Here is a 23,401-nt window from a genome sequence, read left to right as displayed (position 1 = left end):
GAAGGCACGTCCAAGCTTTCTTTTTGTTAACTGAAATAAAACTGTGTAAGTTTCTTTATAGTTATGAATTAGGAAAGCAAGAGGCAATTCAGTGAGCAAAAAGTACATGGAGAAATTCTCAGGGTTGATGTTTTACAATTACCATATATCTTTGTTTTAAGAAAAAAGGTAATATTAAATGTATGCTTATTTTGATGATATACATAAGAACTAAAGTAAAATATCAGTTACAATTTTATGACTCATAAATAACTATATTTGATGTGTTTCTAATTGCTTTATTTTTACATTTTTAAAAATACATGAAACTGCATTATAAGGAAAACCCATACTACAAATGGCTACCTACTTTTTTATTGTATAAATATATCCTAATTTATGTAATAATTATTTTATGCCAAGTTTCCTTTATGAAGCTTTTAGGTTCCGATGTTTTATATTGCAGATAATCCTGTAATTAACATAATTGTTTGTAAACCTCTCTTCACATTTCAAATTATTTTCTTATGGCAAATCCTAAGGAAATTACAATGATATAAGCATTTTGAAGCCTCTTAATAAAAATTATAGAATTATTTTTTAGAAATGTCATACTGTTTACTTGCCCAAGAGCGGCATATAGAGTTCCTGGATGAGAAGTGATTTACTAGACAGAGTTCCTGGGGCCGGCTGTGACTGTGGTGGTGGGGGCGGTGGGAGCCTTGCAAGGCGTCGAGGGTTGCTGAAGGCCAGCCAGCTGCATGCCAGGTGGCACGAGGGACCGCCCTTGTGCTCAGAGAAGTGATTTAAATACCCAACAGATGTTGAAAATGTGTTAATGGATAGAGACATAAATGATGGTTAAATATTATACTTGATGGAACAGGAAAGAGAATAAACTTCCATCCCTGGAAGGAAATAAAGGAATTATATATGTTTTATACAGATAAAATTCTGGAACAGACAATTATGTCCTTACAAACAACAACATTTGAGAGTAAGGATAAGTTTAATTTTATTGTTACCGTTTTGTCTTTTTTTAAAAGAAGTTAAGGCCGGGCGTGGTGGCTCACGCTTGTAATCCCAGCACTTTGGGAGGCCGAGGCGGGCGGATCACGAGGTCAGGAGATCGAGACCACGGTGAAACCCCGTCTCTACTAAAAATACAAAAAATAAGCCGGGCGTGGTGGCGGGCGCCTGTAGTCCCAGCTACTCGGAGAGGCTGAGGCAGGAGAATGGCGTGAACCTGGGAGGCGGAGTCTGCAGTGAGCCAAGACTGCGCCACTGCACTCCAGCCTGGGCGACAGAGCGAGACTCCATCTCAAAAAAAAAAAAAAAGAAGTTAAATGTGTTTTTTTGCATATTTTAATGGGCTGCTTATCTTTTATTGTTGAAATAGAAGAGATATATTCTGGATACAAGTCTTCTGACAGATTTATTTATTAAAAATATATTCTTTTTGTTTATACTTTTCCTTTTTATGTTTTTAGGGTTTGTTTTGATGAGCATGTTTTAAACATCCAATTTTATGAAAAAGGCTTAATTTGTATTAGAGCTTTTTGTGTGCTTCCTAAGAAATCTTTGATTACTCCCAGAAAGATTGGGAGACCATTCTTCTATATTTTCTTCTTGAAGATTTATAATTTTGGCTTTTATACATAAGTATATGATTCAGCTTAAATTAATTTTTGTGTATTGTGTAAGATATGTATTCATTCATAAAAAATGCATTTATCCAGTTTTTTCCACCACTATTGGTTGAATAAACTTTCCTTTTCTGTAAAATTGCTTTGGTGCCTAGATTCTATTCTGTTTCATTGATTTGTTTATCCTCATTGCCAATACCACACTGTCTTAATTAGCTGTATGGTAACCCTTGAATCTGGTAATATGAATCACTTTGTTGTTCTAACAGTGTTTTCCTTATTCTAGATATTTTGGCATTTGCATATAAATTTTAGAATCTGTTATTATCTGCAAAAAATTAGGATTTTAATTGGAATTGCATTTAAGTTTTAGATAATTTTAGGAGGAATTGGAATATTAACAATATGAATGTTCCAATCTATGAACATGGTATATTTGTCCATTTATTTAGGTGTTTAATATCCATCAACAATGTTTTGTAGCTTTAGTGCAATTTTCAGGTTTTTGCACACCTTTTGTTAAATTTATTTCTAAGTATTTTTTAATGCTATTTTAAACAGTAATTTAAGTTTTACATTTAATTATTATTGCTAGTATATAGAAATAACTATATGTTTGTCTACACACATACACATACATATTTGTTTATTGGCCTTGTCTCATAACTTTGCTAAATTCACTTATTAGATCCATTTTTTTTTTATAGATTCCTTAGGTTTTTCTGCAAGCACAATTATATTGTTTGAAATAGAGTTTTACTGTTTCCTTACATGCCTTTCCTTTTTTATTTTTTATTTAAAAAATTTTTATGCCACTCTAGAAAATTCTTTAAAATGTTCTTTTCTTGCATGTTCACTAAGATGTTGAATAAAAATGATAAGAATGCACATGTTTGTATTGTTCCTGATTACATGGGGAAGCATTCCATATTTTTCATAAAATATGCTTAATTGTAGTATTTTTTTATTAGTGTCCTTTATATGATTAAGGAATTTCCATTTCATTCCTACTTTCCTGAGAGCTTTTGATCACAAATGAGTGGTGTATTTTATCAAAGGTTTTTTGTATCTGTGAAATTGACATACAATTTTCCCTTTTGTTTATATCACTAATTTCATTAATTTTTAAAAATCTTATACTGATCTTGCATTTCTAGGATAAGCCCCTCTTGGTCTTGATTTATTATCATTTTTATATTGCTGGATACAGTTTACTAATATTTATTAAGCATTTTTGTGACTATGATTGTGAGGGAGAGCGATCAATAAATTTCTTTTCTTGCATATTATGATTGGGTTTTGATATAAAGGTTCTACTGGCCTTGGAATCTGAGACAGGAAATGACATTCTCTTCTATTTCCTGAAAGAATTTGTGAAGACTGGTACTATGATTTTTTTCCTTATATATTTCATGGAATTTCCTAATATACTATTTGGCTTTGAGATTTCTTTAAGGCAAGTATAGATATAGAATTATTCATATTTTATATTTCTTCTTGAGTCAACTTCATTAAGTTAAATATTTCATGAAGCTTGTCCATTATTTCATCTAAATTGTTGAGTCTATGTTTACAATGCTATTAACATTTTACTGTCTGTAGGATCCCCCCTCCATTCTGGATATAAGTAATTTTATCAATTTACCTATCTTTTTCTCATAATCCTTTTTCTCTTTCTTACCTTATGCTCTTTTTTATTTTTTGATATGGAGTTTCACTCTTGTTGCCCAGACTGGAGTGCAGTGGCATGATCTTGGCCACTGCGACCTCTGTCTCCTAGGTTCAAGTGATTCTCCTGCCTCAGCCTCCTGAATAGCTGGGATTATAGGTGCCCGCCACAAGGGCCAGCTAATTTTTGTATTTTTAGGAGAGGCGAGGTTTCACCTCTCCTAAAATGTTGGCCAGGCTGGTCTCAAACTCCTGACCTCAGGTGATCTGCCCACCTTGGCCTCCCAAAGTGTTGGGATTACAGGCGTGAGCCACTGTGCCCAGCATTACTTTATACTCTTATTTCCATACATCTTTACATTCCGTATGAGCTCCACAAATCAACATTAATATATTTGCTTTGAACAATTGTTACTTTTAAAGAAATTAAGAGATGAAAGACAGATAGAAAGTTCTTTGTTACCCACCTGTCTCCCTTTCCAGAGCTATTCACTCCTTCCTGTTGATCCGAGTTTCCATCTGGCATCATTTTGCTTTAATTTCAATGATTTCCTCTAACATTTCTTATAGTGAAGTTCTGTTGGCAACAAATAGTTTTAAATTTTATTTTTCTGCAAATGTCTTTATTTTATCCTCATTCTTTGAATTATGTTTTTGTAGATATAGAATTCTGAATTCTGGACCAACAGGTTTGTTTTTGTTTGTCTTGCTTTAGCTCTTTAAATAGTTGTTTTGTTTTCTTCTGGCCTCTATATTTTATAATGAAAAGTCAGCTGTCATTTACATCATTATTCCCTTGTATATAGTGTGTCTTTTTTTCCCTGTTCTTGAGATTTTCTCTTTATTTGTTGTTTTTTAAAAATCAAAATTTTAATTTACGAGTAATAATTGTGCATATTCATGGAATACATAACGATGTTTCAATACATATAATGTACAGTGATGAAATCAGGATAATTAGGATATCAATCATCTCAAATATTTGTCATTTCTTTGTGTTGGGAACATTTAATATCCTCCTTCTAGTTTTTTGAAACTAGATATTACTGTCAACTATAGTCATCCTACGGTGGTATAGAACACTAAAATTTATTTCTTCTATCTTGTTTTAATTTTGTATCCTTTAACAAGTTTCTTCCTATCCCTCCCTTTCCTTCACCCTTTCTAGCCTCTAGTATCTTCTGTTCTACTTTTTACTTCTATGAGATCAACTTTTTCTAGCTTCCACAAATTAACGAGAATGTGTGGTGGTTTATGTTCTGTTCCTTTCTTATTTTATTTAGCATAATGTTCTCCAGTTTCATCCATGTTGCCACAAGATTTCATTCTTCTTAATGGCTGAATAATATTCCATCGTGTATACATGCTACATTTTTAAAAATTTTTTGTTGTTGAACACCTAGGCAGTTTCCATATCTTGGCTATTGGAGCAGAGCTGCAATAAACATGGGGGTACAGATGTCTCTTCAATATACTGGTTTCCTTTCTATTAGATAAATGCCCAGTAGTGCAATTGCTGGATCATATGATACTTCCATTTGTTGTTTTCTGAGGAACCTCCATATTGCTCTCCATGGTGATTGTACTAGTTTATCTTTAGTTTTAAACCTCTTTGTAGCTGTATTACTGTCTTATTGCTGCTGAGAACAAATGACCACAACAGTGGCTTAAGACAACACACATTTAGTATTTTAAATTCCTGGAGATCAGAAGTCTAAAATGGGTTTGTAAGGCTGTGTTCCCTCTGGAGATTCTATGGAAGAATTAGTTTCCTTGTCTTTTTCAGCTACTGGAGGCTGCCCACATTCTTTGGCTTACAGTCCTGTATCACTCCAGCCTCTGTTTCTATTCTTGCATTGTCCTCTGACTTTCATTCTCTAGACCCTAATTTTTCTTTATAAGGACCACTGAGACTACATTGGGTCCACGAAGATAATCCAGAATAATCCTCGTATCTCAACAACCTTAGTTTACTTACACCTGAAAAGGCCCTTTTGCTCCATGAGGTTTGTGTGGTTCCTGGGAGTTAGAACATGGGCATCTTTTTTGGTGGTTGTAGTGGTGAGCACTGTTCTGCCCACCACAGTGGTTTTCTTTGCATTTATCCTGTTTTAGGTTCACTGGTCTCCTTGGACCTAAAGGTTTATTTTTTTTTCCCCAACAAACTAGGATTATTTTTATTCATGCATTTTCTGCTCCATTCTCCCTTTCTCTCCTTCTGGGATTTAATTAAATGTATTTTAGATTGCTTGTTATTGTCTCATAGGGCATGAAATAAAATAAAACATTTCTGACTCTGTTTTTCAGATCTGGTAATTTCTATTCATCTGTTTTTATCTTCACTGGGCTTTTTTCTGCAGCTTTCAGTTTGCTCTTAAGTTCACCCAGCAATAATTTTGTTTTTTTTCCCCCTTTATTATGGATGATGTTTTCTTGCTTCTTTGCCTGTCTTGTCCTAGTTGATGATACATCGTATGTGGGTCTGGATTGTGTTTCGTTGTGACTTAGTGTGTACTGTCTTAGCATTACATTCTACTTAGTTCTCCACTTCCTGCTTCACAAGATAAAAAATCAGTCTTATGTAAGGGACGAATTCTACTGGACCAGTATTAAAAGATAGATAGGATATATTTCTTTTGTTCCAGAATTATACAAATATATTTTATTCCATTGCTCCAGTATATTTTGTTGATTCTGTCACTATACTGTCAGGATATTGCAGATTTTAGATGAATGATTGTCCATATAGCTACCTTTAAAGCATACAAATGATTTTTTTTCCAAACCACATCATGAATACGAGTCTAAATCTCACTAGCAGCTATAAAACTGGACAGGTCCACAAAAGTGGCTTTATTTTTTCCTGCTTCTCATGAACTCACTTTGGTAGTGACTAGAATCTACTTCCATTAAACAAAAATGAAAAAGATACATGTATACAAGCAATCCCAATGAGAGTGTTGAGATTTTTACAAGACTTTTTCATAGAAAAATTTTTGACTTATAGTAAGTATGCAATAATTGCTACTATTTTTTTAAATTTGCAGAAGGGAGGTTTTTCAAATGCAGTTCTTTCCTTTTTACTCTCTAGCAGTTTAGAGTGGCTGGACAATATCACATCGCTTATACAGTCAAGGAAAGAAACAGGGCTCTAGATGGGAGGAGGTAGAATTTGAGAACATGATTATAGAACTGTAGGTACAACCCAGAATCATAAAATGCTAGTTCTGAAAGTGATTGTAGCAGCATACTGTAATCACTTTACGTATGAGGAAACTGAATTTATGGAATTATTTTTGCTATAAATATTTATTCGTGTGGACAATAATTGATACCACCACTACTAATAGTATTTAGGTTCCCTACAGCATGTTTTTACCATGGAGCTTTAAAACACACCAGTGGGCTGGGCGCAGTGGCTCACGCCTATAATCCCAGCACTTTGGGAGGCCAAGGCGGGTGGATCACCTGAGGTCAGGAGTTTGAGACCAGCCTGGCCAACATGGCTAAACCCTGTCTCTACTGAAAATACAAAACAAAATTAGCTGCACATGGTGGCGTGCACCTGTAGTCCCAGCTACTCAGGAGGCTGAGGCAGGAGAATTGCTTTGGAGGCAGAGGTTGCAGTCAGCTGAGATTGTGCCACTGCACGCCAGCCTGGGCAACAGAGTGAGACTCCATCTCAAACATAAATAAATAAATAAATAAATAAATAAATAAATAAATAAATAAAATAAAAAGAAAACAGTGCCTAGAAATCTTAATTCTAGAGGTTTGATAAAATGAAAAAAATCTTAATGATAGAGGTTCCTGACAGTAAAATAGCTTGTAAAATGTTGTGTCAAAAACTATGAATTAGCTGATATTGGTGCCACTGCACATTATGTAAGTAAAATTTCTCATTTTGGTGACTAGCTGAGTATATCAAAGAGGAAAATAATTCAATAGGAGATAGATCCATTGAGGCTATTTAGTACAGGAGGCTAGTTATGGGATGTTAGAAGAACTGAAAAGAGGTCAACCCGTAGATTAGCAATTCATAAATCGACAACTGCAGGAAGTCTCTGTCACCTCTAGGGCTAGAGGGACAGCGAGAGAAGATGGTGTTATTAGCATCAAGGAGCTCAGGCTATAAAACAGAGTTGGAACCTGGGAGAAGTGGCCACCTGAGAGGCCTGTTGATGGGCATGCTGGGAGGGTCACATGGCAGAACTAGAACTCTGAAGAAGGGAATCGCTCCAGGAGAGTTGGAGCCTCAGTGAGGACTGCCTGTCTGAGTTGGAGCCACAGGGACGGGTTCGCCTGGAGAGAGTGCTTCTCAGTGAGAAATGGAAGCTCAAAGGAATTATTAGCTATTGCTAGACACTGATTGAGAAAAAGAGATGGGAAGAAATACTCTCTCCTCTCTTTCAGCCCACTAATATTTATATTTGTATTTTTATTTCTTGTTCCTTTGTGTATGACGTGAGGTAGAATACTGATTTTATTTTTCTCTATATAGTGAGAAATATTCCCAGCCTCTTTGGCTAAATTATCCATCATTTCTTCAATAATTTATAATGCCATATCACCATAGTTCATGTACTGATATCTTTGAGTCTATTCTGTTCTATTATTCATTTCCACTGGCTTTCACTATTTTAATGACTGCATCTTTAAATATTATATATTTCGGATTCTAACAGGGGCAGTCTGCTATCCATTGCCCCTGTTCTTTCCAACTATCCTTAGTAATTTGTGGATCTTTATCCTTCAAAATTAATTATTGAATCATTTTTACAAGTATATTAGTCAAGATTCTCCAAAGAAACAGAACAAAAGGGAGTGTGTGAGTGGGGGAGAGATTGAGATTTATTTTAATCTCACGTGAATTGTGAATTGGAGGCTGGCAAGTCCCAATTTGCACCAATTTGCAGGGTAGGCTGACAGGCTGGAGACCCAGGGAGCAGTTGATGTTGAAGCTCAAGTCCAAAGGCAGTCTGATGGTCAAATTCCTCCTGTTCTGGGAAGGTTCTTCTTTTTTCTTTTTAGAGTCTTCAGCAAGTTGGATGAGGCCCACTCGTGTTTGCTTTACTCAGAGTCTACTGAGTTAAGTGTTAATCTCATTAAAAAAAATACTTTCATAGAAGCATCTAGAATGTTTGACCAAATATCTGGTTACTGTGGCTTAGATAAGTTGACATGAAATTAACATGACAACAAGATTCCTCAAAATAATATTTCTTTTATTTTAATTTGAATTACATCGAATTGGTACATTAATTTTAGAAAATTAACATTATTAGATAACTGAATTATTCTATCCGTGAATAGAACATGCCTCTCCATTTATTTAAGTCTTCCCTTACATCCTTCAATAAAGTTTTAAAGTTTTCTGCATAAAAGTCTGCATGTATTGTTTTTGTTGATATTGTAAATGGTGTTTTATATCCTGTTGTATTTCTGTTTATTTAATGCTAGAGTAGTAGAATACTATTGGTTTTTTAATTTGACAGTGTATCAGCCATCTTTCTTATGAGTTTTAACACTTGGCCTGTGAATTTTCTTGGAATTTTTATGTATGGGATGATATCAGTAGAAATATTAGTAAGTTTGCATTTTTCTTTTACTTCTTTTTTTCTAATTTTATTTCTTTGGCTCATTGTTTGGTCAGTACTTCCAATATTATGTTGAAAACTTTCGTTGCTAATGGATAACTTTGTTTCTTGAAAGGAATGCTTCTAAAATTTTTTTTATTGTGAATAATATTTTTTCCTATGTATCTTGATAGGTGATCTTTATCAGTTACAAAAGCTACTTTCTATTCTTAGTTTTCTATGAAATTCATTTTTATCATAAAAGGCATTGAACATCTTTTTTTTGCTTAATCTTTTGAGATGATAGTGTGGTTTTTCTCATTTAAACCATTAATGTACTGAAATTACAATGATGTATTTTCCGATGTTGAGTAATTCGTAATTTCTTGATTCTTAACAATAAGCCATAATAACTTTAACTTCTATAAAAGAGACCATTGGCAGCAATTAGATTTTTTTAAGTGATTTTGGCATTTATGATTATGAATATAATTTAGGCTAAAATTTTTTGTTGTACTGCTTTTATCTAGTTTTGTTACCTTAAAAGCTATAGCATCATATTTTCTAAAGCAACTTGTACTAAATAGACACTGTCTTTCCTTAACATTTAGGTAGGACTGACTTGTAAAACATCTAGCCTCTTTGACATTTTTGGGGAGGGGGTAGTGGGGAAGGTAAAATGAGGAACATTTTTTGATAACTCTTTCAATTTCTAAAATAGCCCTAATCTATTTAATTTCTGTATTTGTTACACCAAATATCGTAAGTTATATTTTTCCCAGAAATTTCTTTCTTATCTAGGTTTTTCGATTTATTGTTTTCATAAAATTCTTGCATGATTTTCAAAACTCTCTATTATCTCTTTAGCTCTCTCCTTATTTTATTATTTAATTTTATTTTTTAGATACAGGGTCTTGCTCTATTGCTAGGCTGGAGTGCAGTGGCATGATCACAGCTCACTGCGGCCTTGAACTCCTGGGCTCAGAAGATCCTCCTCCCTAAGCCTCCCAAGTAGCTGGGACTACAGGCGTGCGCCACCATCCTTAGCTGATTTTTAAATTTTTTGTAGAGATGGAGTCTATGTTGCCCTAGCTGGTCTTGAACTTCTGGCCTCATGCAATCCTCCCACTTTGGCCTCCCAAAGTGCTGGGATACAGGTGTGAGACCCTGCACCTGGCCCTTTCTTATTTTTAATAAAGAAAATAATTTTGGCCAGGCACAGCGGGTCACACCTGTAATCCCAGCACTTTGGGAGGCCGAGGCGGGAGGATCATGAGGTCAGAAGATTGAGACTATCCTGGCCAACACGGTGAAACCCGTCTCTACTAAAACACAAAAAATTAGCCAGGTGTGGTGGTGCGTGCCTGCAGTCCCAGCTACTCAGGAGTCTGAGGCAGGGGAATCGCTTGAACCTGGGAGGTGGAGGTTGCAGTGAGCTGAGATTGCACCACTGCATTCCAACAGAGTGAGACTCCATCTCAAAAAAAAAAAAGAGAGAAAATAGTTTTATGTTTTCTATTCTTTTCTGTTTAGTCTTACAAGAGGTTTGTTTACCTTATTAGTCTGTAAAACACAAGCAGATCATGGAGATCTCTTGCGCTTGATCTCCATGTCACAGATTTTTTTCCTTTGGGTACTTTGTTCCAGGAATGAGGCTGGGCTGATAGTGGTGGTGAGGAAGGAAAGGAGAGTAAGGTTTGCTCTTGCTTCACCCCTCCCCCAACCCAGGATTGCCTGTTCTTTCCATCTGACAGCAAGTAGAATGACTTGGGCAGTAAGGAGGAGGATACGCTGTGAGAGGGGTTGAGGGAAAATATTCCAGGGAAGAGTATAGTGTGAAAAGATAGAAAATCTCAAGACATAGCTGCAGTGCAAAGGAGAGCTATGGTCTTGGGGCAATAAATGGCAGCGGATGCATTAGGTCAGGGACTGTCTCAATTTTCCTCTCAAGTCACAGAAAAGCAATATCTGAAGTTCTTACAAGACTAACACGTGCTATGTTAAATAGAGAGCGATTGTCATGAATAAATCAAAGTATTACTAATAGTAAATGATTCATTCTAGAAAGTCTTGGGGCTTCCTATTAGGGCTCTTAAGGCCTATGTCTTATAAGATGCTAAGCCTAGACCAATCTGAGACATGAAAAATATGTATTTCTAATAAGTTTTAAAAAATACTTATACTCTAATTTGTTCCAAAAATAATTTAATATGACTGTGCTAACAATAACGGAAATGTGTCTACCCTGAAAAGCTAATTACAGTAGTTCCTCTTGTGTCTGTGCAATCATCTTGGATTGATTGTGAAATGCCAGTAGGGTGGCACTGACAGTTGTTAACTCTACCTGTTTGTAATATTTGCTGTTGTTTTATTTTTGAGTCTGAGAAGATGGCTGAAAAGTGGTCTAGACTACTGTGTATGACTTCCAATACCAAGAGGTTGGAAGGTAGTCAAGCCATTTTCAGTCCGGTTAAACTCAGAGGAATACCTTCTTACCAGGCAGGTCTTACATTTTATCTGTCATTAGGCCTACTCAAGACTACAAAATAAAAAGAGTAAAATCATATCAGATAATAAGGCAAAAAGAATTTTAGTAACTTCTCACAGCATTCTCCTCTGCTTTCTTGCTCAGCAGTTGGTTGGCAGGAGGAGTGTAATAGACTAGGAAGGGGCATGTAGGAACCTTTTGGGTGTTATACATTTTCCAAAATTTGGTCTCGTTGGAGGTTCACATGTGTGTATAAAATATTTATTTAAATGTATAATAAAATTTGTGTGCTCTATGTATGTTATACAACAAAAATGTATGATTTTTCTTTTATTTCCTAAAAGGATAAATAATAATAAATACATTTCTTTTTTTACTAAGTCAGAAGAGGTTACACAAATGTGTTGCTCCTTAACAACAGACTTTTAATATCGTCTTGAAACTCCATTCTGTGGCTACCATGACGAACTTAATTCTTACTGTTTTTCATTTTGATCCTCAAAGCTGCTTTGCTTTCCAGAATGTTTTAAATTAAGTAATTTAAGTTATTTTGCATTTTGTTGATCTTATACAGGTAGAAATAGCTTGAGGAAGTTTAGATAAAAAGCAACCACCTATCTAAACTTGAAAAGTAATCAACAATGTGCTGCATATTTAAGTATTAGGTAAATACAATTTAGAGGTTAATAAACTACCTGCTTTGTCTCCTTCATATTGGTTTTGTTCTACTTTCATTGGTTGTTTAATGAGAATAGATAACACAAAAGAAAAACCTTTGTATTAAACTAATATGCTTAAATTTAGATTTGAAACACATAAGAGCAAAAAATGGTAGTTAATAGGAATTTATGGTAAAGCTCATCAAAATTGTGAATATTCAGTTTATTTGTATTAATGGTTTATCCAGGTTTCCTACTATGGTGGTGGTTAATTTTATAAATTTAATACTAATTTTACTATGTTTATCACAGACTCCTTGGTTATGTACAATGGACTTGGGGTTTCCAGCTTTCTTTTTCTTTTTCTTTTTGAGACAGAGTCTCGCTCTATTGCCCATGCTGGAGTGCAGTGCGTGACCTCGGCTCACTGCAACCTCCGCCTCCCAGGTTCAAGTGATTCTCCAGCCTCAGCCTTCTAAGTAGCTGCGACTAGAGGCGCCTGCCACCATGCCCAGTTATTTTTTTGTATTTTTAGTAGAGACGGGGTCTCACCATGTTGGCCAGGCTTCTCTCGAACTCCTGACCTCAGGTGATCCACCTTCCTCGGCCTCCCAAAGTGCTGGGATTACAGGCATGAGCCACCGCACCTGGCCTCCAGCTTTCTTAAATAATGAGAACTAACTCCTTGCTCCCCTTTGACTCTTGTTTTTATAGGCAGCCCTGCAAGTTGGGGGCCATGGAGAGAGGCTACACCAGTGTCGAGAAGTCATGCTTCTAACTTACAAATCCATCCCCATGCAAGTGGATGGGGAGCCCTGTAGGTTGGCCCCAGCTATGATTCGGATCTCCCTGAGGAATCAGGCCAACATGGTACAGAAGAGCAAGAGGAGAACATCCATGCCTTTACTCAATGAGTGAGTCTGCTCATGGCCTACCTTGCTTAACACGAAGACCTTGGAGAGGAGAGTGCAGAGCATGTGCATGGTCTGGGGACCTCACTGTGTTGGGAAGAGGAAAAAAGTCCAGGAGATTCCGCAGTTCCTTGGTTTCTCTCATGGGAACATATAGAATTTTTTTTTCCTTGTTTATTGTACAGTTCCATGCCCTTCTTTTAGTAGTTACTACTGTACATGAGATAGATGATGATTCTTCACTGACCACTTGAGAATATATTTACTAGGACTAGCAGAAAATCATTGAGAGGGATTCTAGGATGAACCATGTTTAGGTAAATGTGTTTTTGTTTGTTTTGTTTTAGGGAAGCACATAGTTAGCCTGCTCTTTACCCAGGTCACTTGGAGAGTGTTGGTTTCTCCAGTCGCGGGTGGTTGGCAGAGCTGGTCAGTGGCTTGCCTCTATCCACATTGCATCTCTTTCTGCCTGCCAGTGAATTGTTCCCTTCCTGATGTTCCCATTTTGGGGTCCTCCATACTCTGGTGCTTCAACTCAGTGTTGGCTTTCTGGGCAGCATCCTATTGTCCAGACATAGCCTAACCCAGTCTTTCTACCCCTAAACACATGGTATCCTGCCTGGAGTTTTCCTTTCTTAGGCATTTTAATAAACTGATGAGGTAAGGTAATGTTGACTAGATATTTAGAATTCATATTCATTTTATAGTGTGTCTCACTCCAACTAGTGAATAAGTGTCTGTGGGGTTGGAGAAGGGGATGGAAAATGAACAGAATTTTTGGCATCTTTTGAGTATTTCCTCTATATCATGCTATGTGCTTAGGGCCATTTCAGGGCTTAGCCTTTTGTCATTCTCTGTCACAGTGAGGGACTCTCAAAGGTGCTCCTCCCGTTTGTGGCCTGTAATGCATGGTTACCTATTTGCACTGAGTGGCTGGCTTCCTTGTGGTGCCTGTAAAGCAAGGGCGTGCTTTGCCATGCATTTATTGAGTCAGTATAACGGTATGCAGAAGTCCCTAGAATAGCCAGCAACACAGGTGCCCTCACTCACTACCAGCACTTACTGCTCTCTCTCTGTGATGGCACTTGTTGGTTGAGGAACAGGATTAGACAGTGCTCTCAGAGTGTCCCAGCTTTTGGCATCTGGGTCTCAGTTTGAAGCTGGGGTAAAAAATCCTCTCTGTCCTCTCCTTCCTTCTCTCCCAGAATCCGGACTTCCCCCAGAATTTTTCCTAGATCATTTTCCAGAGGTGTTTTTTAGTTACATGTTTTTCTTTGTTTAGATTTTGCATTTAGTGAAACTCCTCGCTCATTCCTCCTGCCCTCCCTGCCTTTACCTTCTGTTGGGTTAAATACACAATTGCTGAGGTTATACGTTAAAAAACGTGGCATGCCAGTAGTTGTATATGGTTCATCCAATTCCCCCCAGAAATGTTAGAGTTAAATGGACCATGGGTTTGCCGGAAATCTGTGAACTACTAAGTGAAAAACCATCTCTGAAACTATACTGTAGCCTATGTTGTTGGGTCACTTGTAGATAGTTTGTTAAGAAGATACGCAGAAGCTAAAAGTTTTTACTATATATAGGCAGAGAGCTCACAGTCTTAGGCCTGCTGCTTCTGTATTTCATAACCTTATCAGAAATGAACTGGTTTTCAGGTATTTAGTTTTAAACAGCTTTACCTTTGTGTTGAGAATTCGTATTTGCTCAGCAACCATACGTTAAGAGTTCATTTGACTTTCTGCACCTATAAAGCACATAAAAAGAATTGTTTTCTCTTTGTACTCATGGCACACATGATATGTGATGGCATTTCTTGTAGCACTTAGCTCTGCAGGTGTTCAAGAAGCAGCCTCAACTTAAAAATACTGTTACTGGCTGGGTACAGTGACTCACACCTGTAATCCCAGCACTTTGGGAGGCCAAGGTGGCCAGATCACTTGAGACCAGGAGTTCAAGATCAGCCTGGTCAACATGGCAAAACCCTTTCTCTCCTATAAATACAAAAATTAAACAGGTGTGGTGGCACGTGCCTGTAATCCCAGCTACTCAGGAGGCTGAGGCAGGAGAATCTCTAGGACCACAGGGCAGAGGTTGCATGGAGCCGAGATCACACCACTGCACTCCAGCCAGGGCAACAGAGCGAGACTCTGTCTGGAAAAAAAAAAAAAAACCCAAACAACAACAACAATGACAACAACAACAACAACAACAACAAAACAACAACAAAACAACCCAAAACTGTTACTTACTTTCTACCAGAGGCAGTGGTGCCTGCATCCAAGCCACCCCATGCCCTCTGAAAGACTTATGAGAAATAGGAACAATAGTATAATTTTCATTTTATTAATGAATATTTATAAGACTTAAAAATAACAAAAATCTTTGTTAGTACTTGTGAAAAATTATCATTCAACACTATATTTTGAGAAAATCAGTACAGATAGCACATTTTCAAAAGAAAGCAAAAAAACCTAGTCATCATGTAGTATTTGCTTACTAAACCTTAATTGCTCTCATTCTGATCTTATTTACCTTCTAACCTTCTATGATTAAATTTTTCTTTCGATTTTACCAGAAATCCTTGTTTTGAAATCTAAGGTCTTCCACTGGATTTCCAAGTGGAGTTTCAAGTTCAAGGTCAGCCTTTCGTGTAAGACCGTTCTATAAGTATTCTTCCACCTTCTGAGTCCTTCAAGCCTTTGTCTACTTTGGCCATCAATTGTGTGAAGTGCACCATTCAAACAATGAAGAAAGAGAAACTTGAAAGACATTTTCTTTATTTCCTGCCTTCCTTTCTTTGCCTGTTTTCTGTTTTCTTTACTTGAGTAGAACTAGTTGAAAATATCTTTAGCATTTTTAGCTTAAAAACCTCTGTGTGTGTATGTGTGTTCCCAGTAAGAAGAAGGTGGTTGTTTAATTCAGCTTTAAAAATTTGGCTTCTTTCACACAGCATGCTGATTGGATATTCGAGATGTAAGTGCTGTGGCTCCTTTAACAACAGTTCCCTTTCCACTTAGATGCCAGTGCTCCTTGCGGTTCTGCCCTTTCTCTGGGAGACTATCTCTGATCTGTGTCTTCAGCCCAGAATTTTCTTCTAAAAATTGAAGACTCATACCCAAATATCTCAGTTGACATTTTTCCCTTATTGTCTCATAGTAACCTCAAACTACATGCTAGAAACTGGACTCATTAACTTTATTTCCTTGGCTTTTCCACCCCACCATCCAGTGAGCCTATTCCGTTCATAGCTGTACTCATGAAACTACCATCCACTCATTTGTCCTGTTCCTGGCCTCTGGGGTTCTCTCAGTCGCTTTTACTTCCATACACCTGTGTTAGTCCATTTTTGCATTGCTGTAAAGAAATACCTGAGGCTGGATAATTTATTTATTTATATATATTTATTTATTGAGACAAGAGTTTCACTCTCTTGCCCAGGCTGGAGTGCCATGGTGCCCTCTCGACTCACTGCAACCTCTGCCTCCCGGGTTCAAGTGATTCTCCTGCCTCAGCTTCACGAGTAGCTGGGACTACAGGTGTGTGCCACCATGCCCAGATGTATTTTTGGTAGACCCAGGGTTTCCCCGTGTTGCTCAGGCTGGTCTGGAAGTCCTGGGCTCAAGTGATCTGCCCGCCTCAGCCTCCCAAAGTGCTGGGATTACAGGCATGAGTCAGTGTGCCCACCTAAGGCTGGGTAATTTATAAAGAAAAGAGTTTTATTTGGCTCACAGTTCTGTAGGCTGTACAAGCATGGGACCAGCATCTGCTCCACTTCTGGTGAGGCTTCAGGAAGTTTACAGTCAGGACAGAAGGTGAATGGGGAGCTGGCATATCACATGGTGAGAGAGAGAGCAAGAGAGAGGGGGGAGGCACCATACTCATTTAAACAACTGATTCTCACATGAACTCAGAGTGAGAACTCACTCACTATCTCAAGGAGGGCACCAAATGTTTATGAGGGATCTGCCCCCATGACCCAAACACCTCTGACCAGGCCCCACATACAACATCAGGGATTCTATTTCAACATGAGATTTGGATGGGACACACATCCAAACCATATCAACATCCATCAGGGTAGCTACCACATTCTTTGAACTCTGTCTTCTATTTATTTCCCAAGTCTTTGACTGTCATCCCCTCTATCCTCTCTACTGGTAAAGCAGCCAGAGTTCAAAGGTCATGCGAGCTACGTCTCAGCAGCATTACTAAAATATCCTTCTGACTATTTTCTTGTTCCTGCCCTTGCTGCCTTCACATAATCTGTCTCTTCTGATATACCAGTTAGATCGATCTAAGAATCCCAAGCCTATGTTCCTTAGCTTTGCAGACCTTTTCGATCACTCCCCTCTTCATTCTCTTTGTTCTTTGTTCCAGGGAAGATTGCTGTTCCTGGAACAGTAGCCTGTCTCCTACATCATCCTGGTTTTGCTCTCAGGTTCTCTTCTTGCAGTGCCCTCTGCACCTCTTTATCTTCTGCTAACTCCTCGCTCACAGCTTAGGACCCCACCGAAATGCTACTATTCCTAATAAGTCTTTTCTGTCTACTTCTAGCTGTTAGATGTACCTTTGCGTGCTTCAGTGGTGCTCTTGGTTATTTCCATTACACCACTTATTAAAAATAGTGTAATCATTGATTTACTCCTCCCTTCTCTGCTCTGTGGGGAGGCCCTAGGATTTTCCTCTTAGGATCCCCAGTGTCTGTCATAGCTCCTGAGACAGTCACATTTTGCATCAGCGACTCACACATGAATCCGTTCTATAATGCTATCTCTGCTGTGTTTCTCAGAAATCGCTTTCTAAGATAACATAAATCTAAAATTTTGTGAATATAAAACTAATATCAAATGTGTTTTGATCACATTGTCTTATAAGTGAAAGATACATATTTAATAATTTCAAGCTATGGTCCACATGGATAGAAGGAATTTCCATGAGAAATAGTTAACTAATAGGGCTTCATGATGCCACTAGATCTTCATTTATGCAAAAGGAAAAATTAATGTTTTCTAAAAAATATTTCTTGGCTTATAATCCTATTTGCCATTACTATACACAAACTAAAAAACTAGGTCCCACGGTGTTCAGAAGCTCCTCATTTATATGGGAACATATGTCATTTATCATAGCATAGGAATCTACACAGAGTATGAACTACAGTAAATACCTTCCCCACAAAAAGTAATAAGCAGATTTATCTAGGTTCATATTCATATGCTAGTAACGTGATAGCCAGTATGCTGGATTATGTTCTTTATGTGAAAGGTGCCATTGAAGGAGAATAGAAACAAAATTACCCAGGTGTTTTGGGAGATCTTCAATGAACTATTAATAAATAGATAATATTATCCTTAGTTCACTGGTAATTAAGGCTACATTATTAAAGATGATCATTTTATCCAATGACCAGGTTTCTAGTCAGCAAACTTTGAATTGAGCAATCGAATTCCATCATCCTAGGCTGCTGAGAAGTATTATTGGTTGAAAATGATAGTACTTGGAAGATAACACAGACAGAGAGAGGCTTGGGCTGGAGTTAACTCATGGGTGACTTTGTATGAGAAGTTATGTATCCTGCAGAACAGAGAGATCGGGGAACTAGGTCTAATGTAGTTACAATGAAACTCTTTAAATAAGAGAGTGGAGAGAATAATTATGTAAAGTCAACAAAACATTTTGGATTTAGTTTCTTAAGTTCTACATTTTGTCTTTTCTAGCAGCTGCTGTAGACTCCAATATAAAAGAAGGGAGAAAAGGGAGAAATCTGTGGTTTCATTTTTCTACCCAGAATGTGGGTGGAATGATAGCAATACAGTGATACAATTAGACTTTCTTGGTATTACCTTTGGAGTTTTTAAAAAGCCTTTGTGGTTTAACTGAAGGAAGTTGAAGTTTTGGTTGAGACACTCTTGTTAAGATGATTGTCTTTTGATGAGTGTTCCTATAAAGCCTGGGGAAACCTGATGGCTGTGTGATGAGAGGGTTAAATTGACCTTGAATCTTTTCAAAGATGAGTTTACCATGCCAGCCTACCACTCAATATGTAAGTGTGTGCCTTCTCTCCTTGGGTGTCCTGATGGGCCTGAGCAAGGGAGGCCATGGTCATCCCCCTGCACCCCCCGACCTGCTGTCCTGCATCGACCCCAGCCTGGCCCCGCTCTAGTCTGTGACTTGCCTAGAACCAGCGCCTTCTGTGTGTCCTGTTGGCTTCGTTGCTATCACCGGCTTTTTTTGGCTTATTTCCGTGGCTGGCTTGGTTTTCCTTTTCCTTTCCTTCGCTGTTTGGTGATGCGCTCATTTAATTTCTGTTTAAATTTTGTGTGTCTCTCTTTCTCTCCCCTGGCTTGTTCCTTGTCTGTCCACGCTGTCGCTGACTCTGTCTTCGCTGCTCATTCCCTGCTGCCTCTAGTATTCATCAGGTGCAAACTGCGGACCTGCGGCGAGTGTCTGCTCCCCCCGGCTCCTTCACCATGTGAGTACAGTGCCGTTCTGTTTCTACATTTTCTCCCCAGCCTCGTCTCCTCCGGGTTGGACTACCTGTGTCCCTTGCCTTTACAGGTCTGTTCCTCAGATAAGGAAGCCACGTCACCAGAATTGCTTTCTGTTGCCCTCTTTGATTTGAAATGGAGCTGTGAAGTTTTTTATGTTCTATGTGCTTCCATCCTCTTAAGTTAACAGTTCAATTTTTGGATGAGATACTTTAGGGCCCATGGTTGCCTGGGGTTGTATAGAATTCCATACTAAGCATTGGTTTTTATGGAAAGTGCATAATACCATTAGATTATGTCATTACTTACGGCTCAGAGATAAGCTCAAGGAAGCGCCTACAGCCCTCAATTTCTGGATGAAACCTTAGGATTATGCATGGAGTTTTGAGTGTGTGTATGTGTGTATTTCTGTTTTGGAAGACCCATAGTTCCAGTAAAAGTTCAATGACCCCAAACTGTCACTGAGTTAGCAAAATGCTAATATATTTAGGAGTTTTTGCTTAATGTAGTCCAGGGTATTATTTTTTTCTAGTGAAAACAAAAAATATGTTTTTTAGCATTTCAGCTCAGAATTATTTTGTGCTGTGGACTCTGCTTTGTCCTTTGTTTTCTCCATATCACATATGCTTGTCTAGCATTTATTATGTTTCAGGGACTGTTACAGATACTTTACATATTAATTAATTTACTCTCCCAACAACCCTTGGCCATATGTGATATAATTATCTCCCTTCTATGCATGAGGAATCTGATAGACAGAGAGGTTAAGTAACTTGCCCAAGGTCACAGAGTTAATAAATCATAGAGTGGGATTCAAACTCAGGCAGTCTGGCTTCAAAGTTCATGTTCTTAACAATTTATAGTCTGCTGCCTTTCATCTGTCAGGATCCTGTATATTTCTCAAGGCCCACTTGAATGATTACCTTTCCAAAGAATTCTTCTTTGATTCTTGCTGTCAGAGTTAATTACACCCTCACTGGAGTTTATCATTCATGTATCTGTTGCAGTTCTCAAGGTTTAATTTGGTGTTAATTAAATTAACTCTGTGTCTGTGTATTTTACACAGTAGACTTAGGCTATTTGAGATGATTGGTAATATCTTTATATGAATCTTGTGTTCCCAGCTGTGTTCACAGATTTTAATATGAAGTATTCTGAAGCCAAACAATGATTGATTGGTTGTCTTGGTGGAATGAGTGAATAAAAGAATACATGTCTAAATAGAATTGTACAATATCTAACATCTGGTGATATGTATGACAAAGCAATTCCTAAAGTTCCGTTATATAATCCTGCTTTCAACCCTCGTCTTATGGATACTAATTTATTTATTCATTAAAATACGTATTTATTCAAAAACCTTTATTTTGCACTTGCTCTGTGCCAGACACTATTTTATGCTGTGTGTCTAGTGGTAAGCACAACAGAGTACTACCTTCCTGGAGCTTATACTTGAGCAGTCAAAGAATCAATAAGAAAATGACATTCAATTGCCAATTTGAATGTTGTGGCTGGAGTAAAATTCTATATTCTATATAGGCCAGTTCAATAAATTTGAGTTTAAGGAGTGGCTGCACGTGATCATTATTTTTAGTGGCTCCGTTGATTGTGACCAAAGAATTGAGAATGTTAACAGCAGAAGCGCATATGCTAGTCATCCTGTTTCTATCATGGGTTAAGTTTTGATTGTATTTACACTTTAGTTGTGTATCTTAGATTGGACTGTTTATCTCTTATTCCACGAGTGTGTGTGCTACATACAGTAAAGTAAATTGTCCATACTTGTTTCTGTAGAGTGCAGCAGGCACTAAGTTGTGGTTACTTTAAAACTCGAATGTTAATTTGAAAATATTTTATATCTACATAGGATATATATTGAATATTACATGTCATAGATTTTCTACCTATAGATAAAACATCTATATAATAAACATTAAATCAGGATATTATTTTAAAAATCAGATAATAAAACTATATGGAATACAGCAAGGAATGTGGAGAAAAGTTTAAGCACAACATGTGCATTTTGTCTTTTTATGTCACGGCAGTGAGGATAGCCTTGATTTACTCACACACCAGTGTTTGCTAATTTCAGCAATGTTGAAAAAACCATGGTAACATTGCTTTGGTCCTGTAGAAGTTAGGAGCCTCAGTATCGTGAAGTGAGATTTTATGTGTTTTTGGCGGGGAGGGGAAGGGGGTTGCTATCTAATCAGCCATTCTCTGCTCAGAACAACTCTTTTTTACAGATGATCTTTTCTTTGGATGAACCCTCTCTTTATGCTGCTCTTGAAGCAATTGTTGCTTCCTTGAAGAAGCTTGAAGTAATCTTTTTTTTTCTCTCTAGCTTTCAGAAGACTTTTTCTCCAGGGATGGAGTACATGGTGGTAACATGCAATGTATGAATTATTAGGAATTGCAACATACTACTAATGTCTGTGTATATGCAAAATTTCCAGTTTATTCAAAGAAAAATCATGAAATTTTATGTTTTGATCATATATGACAACATATGAATTGATGAATTTTAATCAATGGTATTTAGTGGTCTCATCCAATAGGACAAAACAAAGCAAATAGAATATTTCTCCATAAATCTGATACAGTGCAACTTAATGAATTAATAAATTCTTTATAATTGATTGGCTTCATAATGAAGTAAAGTCCTCATTGGAAGACACATGTACACACTACATTTCATAAATCATGACTAGTCATGCTAAATGCTGTAACTGCCAACTCATATTCAGCTAATGCCAAAAAAGTATGAAACTGCAAAATGTGTCTTTCTAGAACTCTCTTAGCCTTTAGTAGCTACCTCTCATTAGGTTCTGTTTCCCTCCTGCTCTTCCCCCATCAAAATGAAATAATGTGTTCCATTTACACCTAATTTATTCATTGCTTTCATCTTTCAACAAACATTGAGTGTTTACTTCAGTTACTCGATACTCTGTGGGATATTGGAGAAGCAGAGACAAGAACACTAAGGTTTCTGCCCTGGAGAAATGAACACTCTAGGAACAGACCCAGTTGTGTTGCCTATGACAGAATTATGAAGCAATGTGACAAGCATCCAAGTAGAGGTTCTGGTTGTTCTTCCATATGAATATCTTTGTATTGAATGTTTATTATATTTGCTTTTATTTTTAATATTTAAAGTTAACATACTGTAAAACTGACTTTTCTGGTGTACAGTTCCATAAAGTTTAAGACATATAAAGATTCATATAATCACCACCATAGTCAGGATATAGATCAGTCTGTCACCCTAAAAGAGCTGCCTCATGATGTATCCCACTGTAGTCAAACCCTCCCATCTCCCAACCTCTAGCAACCACTAATCATTATAGTTTTGTGTTTTCAGGAATGCCATATAAATGGAAGTATACAATGTGTAGTCCATTGTAGATGGCTGCTTTGACTGAACACTACACCTTTGAGATTTATCCAAGTTGTTGCATGTATCAATTATTTGTTCCTTTTTATTGCCCATCTGTATGTCATTGTATGGATGTTTTAGCTAGCTTACCCACTCCCGCATTGAAGGATATCTGGGTTATTCTTCCAGTTTGGGGCAATAATGAGTAGAGTTCCTATAAACATTGATGAACAGGTTTTATGTAAACATAAGCTTCGTGTCTCTAGGTTAAACACGTAGGAATGGGATTGCTGGGTCATATGGTAAGTGTATGTTCACCTTTGTAAGAAACTGACAAACCGTTTTCCAGAGTGGTTGCACCATTTTGCATTTCTACCACCAATGTATGATCATTCCGGTTGCTCCACATCCCTGTCAGCACTTGGTATTGTTAGCATTTGGGAAGAATATGTCCAAGTCTTTTGATCATTTTTTAGTTGGTCTATTTGTCTTCCTGTGAGTTTTGAGAGTTCATCATGTATTCCGCACCCAAGGCCTTTGTGTGCTTTGCAGACGTTCTCTCCCACTATATATCCTGTCTTTTTATTCTCTTGATGATATCTTT

General features: G+C 37.3%; 1 protein-coding gene across 3 annotated transcripts in view; it reads left to right on the top strand.

Moving 5' to 3' along the window:
- DGKI (diacylglycerol kinase iota) overlaps positions 1-23,401 on the top strand; it is a 475,885-nt gene that overhangs the window by 287,564 nt on the left and 164,920 nt on the right. For 2 of the 3 annotated variants that reach the window (XM_032761874.2, XM_058427074.1), the window contains exon 20: positions 12,731-12,930. In XM_032761874.2, the coding sequence (XP_032617765.1) occupies positions 12,731-12,930 (200 nt within the window). Of the gene's footprint in view, positions 1-12,730; positions 12,931-19,339; positions 19,403-23,401 lie in introns of all 3 variants that reach the window. The other variant, XM_058427069.1, reaches the window with a different exon arrangement.

This window comes from Hylobates moloch, unplaced genomic scaffold (genome assembly GCF_009828535.3).
Source record: "Hylobates moloch isolate HMO894 unplaced genomic scaffold, HMol_V3 SCAFFOLD_1, whole genome shotgun sequence".
Lineage (NCBI taxonomy): Eukaryota > Metazoa > Chordata > Mammalia > Primates > Hylobatidae > Hylobates > Hylobates moloch.
This window is presented reverse-complemented; position numbering and strand designations above follow the sequence as displayed.